This window comes from Chiloscyllium plagiosum, chromosome 30 (genome assembly GCF_004010195.1).
Source record: "Chiloscyllium plagiosum isolate BGI_BamShark_2017 chromosome 30, ASM401019v2, whole genome shotgun sequence".
Lineage (NCBI taxonomy): Eukaryota > Metazoa > Chordata > Chondrichthyes > Orectolobiformes > Hemiscylliidae > Chiloscyllium > Chiloscyllium plagiosum.
Window position 1 is genome coordinate 46,647,263 of NC_057739.1, and position 7,422 is coordinate 46,654,684.

The 7,422-nt window shown below is 44.8% G+C and overlaps 1 protein-coding gene across 1 annotated transcript in view; it reads right to left on the bottom strand.

Annotated features, from left to right (window-relative positions):
- Nucleotides 1–7,422, bottom strand: part of agpat2 (1-acylglycerol-3-phosphate O-acyltransferase 2 (lysophosphatidic acid acyltransferase, beta)) — a 116,872-nt gene that overhangs the window by 47,365 nt on the left and 62,085 nt on the right. Inside the window, exon 4 of the mRNA XM_043719726.1 lies at nucleotides 1,928–1,932. Coding sequence (XP_043575661.1) covers nucleotides 1,928–1,932 — 5 coding nt within the window. The remainder of the gene's footprint in view (nucleotides 1–1,927; nucleotides 1,933–7,422) is intronic.

The window sequence follows — 7,422 nt, forward strand, 5'->3', positions numbered from 1 at the left end:
AGGGGGCATAGCTTTGAATTAAGGGGTGGTAGGTATAGGACAGATGTTAGGGGTAGATTCTTTACTCAGCGAGTCGTGAGTTCATGGAATGCCCTGTCAGTAGCAGTGGTGGACTCTCCCTCTTTATGGGCATTTAAACGGGCATTGGATAGGCATATGGAGGATAGTGGGCTAGTGTAGGTTAGGTGGGCTTGGATCGGCGCAACATCGAGGGCCAAAGGGTCTGTACTGCGCTGTATTTTTCTATGTAGGTTGTGAATTGCATGGATAGAATGGACAGTATGATGCCTTTTTCCAGGGAAGAGGGGTCAATTACTTGGGGACACAGGTTCAAGGTGGGGGTTGGGATTTAAAAGAGATGTGTGAGGGATGTTTGTCAGAAAAAGTATGATGGATGCCAGGAACATGTCGTCAGAGGAGGGTGATGGAGGCAGACACAATAGCAGCATTCAAGCACCTGAACAAATACATGAATAGGAGGGGAATAGAAGGATACGGATCCTGTAAGTTTAGACAATTTTAGCATGGAAGGGTGAAATGTGGCGGCGCAGGCTTGGACTGCCAAAGGGCCTGTTCCTGTGCTGTATAGTTCTTAGGTACATCCACATGCTGAATCAGAAAATTTTCTTGTACACAAATTCCTTTCCACACAAGCCCTTAACACTATGGCAGTCCTGGTCCACATCTGGAAAGTTAAAATCCCCTACCATAACCACCCTATTATTCTTACGGATAACAGATCTCCTCACAAATGTGTTTCTTAATTTTCTGCTGACTACTGGCGAGTCTATGCTACAATGCCAATAAGGTTTCATCCCTTTCTTGTTTTTCAGTTCCATCCAAATAACTTCTCTGACCTATCCCTAGGAATATCCTCCCTAAGTATAGCTGTAATGTTACCCCTAATCAAAAATGCCACTCCCCCTCCTCTCTTGCCAGCTTTCCTATAGCATCTATACCCTGGAACATTAAGCTGCCAGCCCTGTCCATCCCTAAGTCATGTCTCTACAATTTCTAATGACATCCCAGTCCCATGTTCCCAACCACGCCAACTTCATCTGCTTTACCTGTCAGGCCGCTTGCATTGAAAGAAATGCATTTTAATTTATCAGTCCTATCTCACTGCCAACTTTGTTGGAGGGAGGCAGGATTGGGGGTCCAGAGTTGAAGGGTCAGCGTGGGGGGGGGGGGGTGTGCTTGTATGAGGTGTGCTGCTGCCTAGTCTCCTAAATGGGGAGCAGATCTAGCAAGTGCTTGCTGTGTCAATCCCATCGAACTAATGGGGGTATGGGGTGAAGAAGGCTTCAGCAATGCTGCAGGTCCCTTGCACAAAAGTGTGTGTCTGCTCAGAAACAAACCCTGAGACAGAGAGAGGGAGCAAGGCAGGCAAAGCGAGGAAACAGGAAACTTCAGAAAACTCCAAGCCCCAGAGGAGAGGCACTGAATCAATTCACCGAATAATCAATTATCAGAATGAAATAGTGCCCGCCCATCTTGTTCGGATAATCAAGATTCCTATGTTCTTGTTTGAGATGGGAACAGCTCCAGGAGACTCCTGCCATGACCTGCCTCCCTCGCCTACTTTTCCTGGAGGTAACCAGGACTGAATATGTGATTTATCTCCCTTCCATCCATCACGCCCCCAGCTCCTGTAAATTCCTAATTGCCTCTAAGTGCCATTCCAACAGACCATGCAACCCAATAGGATTCACAACAGGACACTTCCTGCAGACATAATCCTCAGTAACATGGAAACTCTCCCTAAACTCCCACATCAGACAGGAAGAGCATATCACTGTACTAAATGCCATATTTGCACCTTAATCATCTATAGACCCAGAAAATAGCACAGTCTTACTGTTCTTAAAACATTGCTCCAGGCAACTTAATACCTATGTTTTATATTTTTAAAGTTTAATCAAGCCACTGATTGTGAGAAGATTTGTAGCTTGGTTGCTCGTTGTTGTGGTTCTGTTCGCCGAGCTGGGAATTTGTGTTGCAGACGTTTCGTCCCCTGTCTCGGTGACATCCTCGGTGCTTGGCAGCTTCCTGTGAAGCGCTTCTGTGATATTTCCTCCGGCATTTATAGTGATTTGTCTCTGCCGCTTCCGATTGTCAGTTCCAGCTGTCCGTTGCAGTGGTCGGTATATTGGGTCCAGGTCGATGTGCACATCCACAGATTCAATCAATAAGCACATCGACCTGGACCCAATATACCGACCACTGCAACAGACAGCTGGAACTGACAACCGGAAGCGGCAGAGACAAACCACTATAAATGCCGGAGGAAATATCACAGAAGCGCTTCACAGGAGGCTCCCAAGCACTGAGGATGTCACCGAGACAGGGGACGAAACGTCTGCAACACAAATTCCCAGCTCGGCGAACAGAACCACAACAAGACACTGATCTCAATAAAATATATAATCAAAAACCACTCTACTTACTATTGTAGCTTTACGAAATAAACAATAAGGTTACACTCTAAAAAACCATTTAGCTGCTCCCCTGCTGTGACCTCTTCCACACAGGTTTCTCCAAGGTCAGCCGTGAATGTTGCTATTTGTTAATTTTTCTTAGATAAACTCTGATGTCCAGAGATACTTGAAAATCAAGCAGAAGTAGATGCGCAGGTTCACAGCTGGGTCAAACAGCAACATCGGTTTCTTTCCCTGTTTGAATCACTCCCCATGTGGTCACTGCCTTTGTCTGTCTTCCTCCTTTTCACAAGGGCCATTGCTTTGATTTTTTTTTTTAACTTCCCCTTGCTACAATCTGAAGTGTCCATCTGCCTCAGGAGGACCACCATCATCCTGGTACCAAAGAAAACACATGCAACATGCCTCAATGACTACCACCTAGTAGCTCTGAGCTCCATAATTATGAAGTACTTCGCAAAGTTAGTCATGGCTCACATCAACTCTAGCCTCTTAATCTGCCTCGATCTCTTGCAATTTGCCTACCAGAGCAACAAATCCACGTCAACACCATTGCCCTCGCCCTACACTTGCCCTTGGTGCATCTGGATAATAAGGATACCTCAGGCTTCTACTTATTGACTACAGTCCCGCCTTCAACACGATGATCCTAACAAAACTAACCTCCAAGCTCCAGGACCTAGGCCTCGGCTCTGCCTTCTGCAACTGCACCCTCGACTTCTTGACCTACAGACTGCAATCAGTGAAGATAGGCAATAGCACCTCCTCCACAACAATCCTCAACATAAGACTGCGTACTTAGCTGCCTACTGTACACTCTGTACACTAATGACAATGGCCAAACTTCATCCAAACTCCATCCACAAGTTTGCTGACGACACCACCGTTGTATGCTGGATATCAAACAATGATGAGATAGAATGCTTGGTGATGTGGTACAAAGATAACAACGTCTCTCTCAATGTTAGTAAAACTGAAGAACCAATCAACATGAGGACACACCTCTATCTACAATGGAGCAGAGGTGGAGATGACCGAGAGCATCAAGTTCCTAGGAGTGACGATAACCAATCTGTCCTAGACCAACCAGGTCGATGCGACGGTCAAGGAGGCACAATAATGCTGTTCCTTCCTCAGAAGGTTAAGGAAATGCAGCATATCCATAAGACCTTCACCAACTTTTACAGAAGCAACATAGAATACTTCCCATCTGGATGCATCACGGCTTGGTATGGCAACTGCTCTGCTCAGGACCGTAAGAAACTACAGAAAGTTGTGAACACAGCCCAGACCATCACACAACCAATCTTCCATCCATTAACTCATTTACGCTTCTGGCTGCCTTTCTGCAGCAACAAAAGACCCCTCCCACCCCAGTTAGAATCTGTTCCAAACTCTTCCTCCAAGCAGAAGATACAAAAAAGTTTAAACACACATACCAACAGGTTCAAGCACAGCTTCTTCCCCACTGTTATTAGATTTCTGAAAAAATTTGAAGTTTGAGAGATCCAACCTTGGTCTTGCATGATCTGCTGAACCTGCATGCTTACCTTCAGCAACTAGTGCACAAGGACACCCAGGTCCTGCTGCACACTCCCCTCTCCCAATTTACAGCCATGTAGGTAGTAATCGGCCTTCTTGTTTTTGCTGCCAAAGTGAATAACCTCATTTACCCAAATTATTCTGTATCTGCCATTGATTTGCCCACTTGCCCAAGCTGTCCTGATCAAGATGAAGGATCTCGGTATCGTAGTCACAGTTCACCCTCCCATCCAACATGGCATTACCAGCAAACTGAGATGTTGCATTTTATTCCCTCATCCAAACCACGAGTCTCCAGACCCAGGACTTTTTAACTGCCCTCTGGGCAATAAATACTGGCTCAATTGGTGATGTCTACATCTCATCAGTGAATGAAAAAGTTATCATTGACCAGAAACTGAACTGAACCAGCCATGTAAACATTGTGGCTACAAGAACAGGCCAGTGGCTAGAAATTCAGTAGCATGAACTCATCTCCTGACTCCCCAGAGTCTGTCCACCACCTACAATGCAAAAGTCAGGAGTGTGATGGAGTACTTTCCACTTGCTTGAATGAGTGCAGCTCCAACAAGACTCAAGAGTTTGACACCACTCAGGACAAACTTGATTTGCACCACATCCACAAGCATCCACTCCCTCCACCACTGGCACTCACCAAGGCTCCTTAGGCATCACTTTCCAATCCTATGACCACTTCAATCTAGAAGGACAAGGGCAACAAATTCACAGGAACACCATCACTTGAAGTTCAAACTTATCATCTCTACTTGGAAATATTTTGCTGTTCCTTTACACTGTCAAAATCCTAATACTTTCTCCCTAACAGCAATATGGTGTACCTATAAACATGGACGGCAGTGATTCAAGGCATAAGGTAACTTCCACCTCCCCAGGGCAATTTGAGATGGTCCATAAATGCTGGCCCAGCCAGCAAAGTCCACATCCAATGAATTAATCTAAAAAACATTAAATGTAGGGAGAAAATAGATAAGAGAAAACAGGCTTGAAATATAAAAACTGAAAGTGGGGGTTTCTAAAGTATTTTGAAAGAAAGTTCACAAAGTGAGCTCTCTGTGAGCGAAGAATGGAAAATAACGAGATAGCAGGTGAACAAGTATTTCACATCAATCTTCACTACAGAGGATACAGGCAATATCTCAGCAGTAGCTATAAATCTAAAAATGGGAGAGGAAGGGAAAGCCAGAAAAATCACAATTAAAGTGGTACTGAGCAAATTGTTAGAATGCAGATGGACCAGTGCCTGGGTCTGTGGAAGGGTCACCTGACCTGAAATTTTAAGTCTGATTTCTCTCCACAGATGCTGAGAAATTCTGCAAGTAACTCACCTCCTGACTCCCCAAAGCCTGTCCACAACAAGGCACAAGTCAGGAGTGTGATGGAATACTGCTGGAAATGTGTTGCTGGAAAAGCGCAGCAGGTCAGGCAGCATCAAGGGAACAGGAGAATCGACGTTTCGGGCATTAGCCCTTCTTCAGGAATGTGATGGAATACTCCCCACTTGCCTGGATGAGTGCAGCCACAACAACACTCAAGACACTATCCAGGACAAAGCAGCTAGCTTGACTGGCACTACATCCACAAACATCCGCTCCCTCCAACACCCTCAGGAGCAGCTGTGTGCGCTATCTACAAGAGGCACTGCAGAAATTCAAAGATCCTCAGACAGCACCTTCCAAACTCATGGGCACTTCCATCTAGGACAAGGGCAGCAGGTGGAACACCATCTTCAAGTTCCACTCCAAACTACTCACCATCCTGACTTGGAAATATATCGCTGTTCCTTCACTGTTGCTGGGTCAAAATCCTGGAATTCCCTCCCTAAGGCCATTGCGGGTCAAGCCAAATTCTACTCTGCCCAGGCCTTTCAGTATTCTGAATGTTTCAAGTAAATTCCCCTTCATTCTTCTAAACTCCTTGCAGTACAAACCCAGAGTCCTCAAATGTTCCTCATATGTTATGCTTTTCATTCCTGGGACCATTCTCATGAACCTCCTTTGAAAATGCTCCAGGGCCAGTACGTCCTTCCTGAGACATGGGACCCAAAACTGCACACAATACTCCAAATGTGATCTGACCACAGCTTTTGAGTCTCAAAAATACATCCTTGCTTTTATATTCAAGTCCTCACAAACTAAGTGCCATCATTGCATTTGTCTTGCTAAACTATTGACTCAACCTGCAAGCTTACCATGAGAGAACCCTGGACTAGAACTCCCAAGTCTCTTTGCACTTCAGACTTGAGGATTTTCTCCCCATTTAGAAAATAGCCCACGCCTCTTTTCTCCCTATGAAAGTGCATGACCTCTCACTTTCCCATGTTGTACTCTATCTGCCACTTCTTTGCCCTATTTCCTAATCTGCTCAAGTCCTTCTGCAGCTTCCCCGCCTCCTCCATGTTACTTGTCCCTCTACCAATCTTTGCATCATCTGCAAATCTAGCCAGAATGCCCTCAGTTCCTTTGCCTAGATTGTTAACGTACAAAATGAAAAGTTGTGGGCCCAAAACTGAGCCTTGTGGAACACCATTGGTCACCGGCTGCCATCCTGAGAAGGACCCCCACTCTCTGCTTTCTGCCAGAGAGTCAATCTTCTATCCATGCTAGCACCTTGCCTCTAACACCATGGGCCCTTATTTTACTCAGTAGCCTCCTGTGCAGGACTTTGTCAAAGGCCTTCTTGAAGTCAGGTAGATAACATCCATAGGCTCTCCTTGGTCTAACCTATTCATTACTTCTTCAAAGAATTCTAGCAAATTTGTCAGGCATGATCTCCCCTTGATGAAATCATGCTGACTTTGCCCTATTTATCATACACTTTCAAGTATTCAGAAATCTCTTCCTTCACAATGGATTCCAGGGTCTTGCCCACAAATGAGGTTAGGCTAATCGGTTTGAAATATTTTGTCTTTTGCCTTACTCCCTTTTTAAACAGGGGTATGTTAGCAATTTTCCAGTCCTCTGGGGTTTTCCCTAATTCGAGTGGTTTCTGAAAGATCATCACTAACATCTCCACTATCTCTTCAGCTATCTCCCTTATAACTCTGGGGTTGTAGTCCACCTGGTCCAGGTGGTACTTAGAGTGGGACATAGGATGGGAAAAGATGATTGGCTGGTTAACAGATCAGGTATAAATTGGTCTTTTTGAAGTCTTAAGTTACAACAAATGGTGTACCACTGGAGTTAGTGGACATATGGAATACAATGAGGGAGATACAAATATGTAAACTGAATGGGATAAAATCTGGCAAATGGATTATATTGTGGAGAAATGCGAAACCATGCACTTCAGCAGAAAAAATTAAAAAGCAGCATACTATTTAAATGATGATTCATCACAGAGCTTTGACACAGACAGATATAGATGACCTAGTACACAAATCAAAGCTTAATGAGCAGCTACAGCATTGCCTCTAATTTTGTTT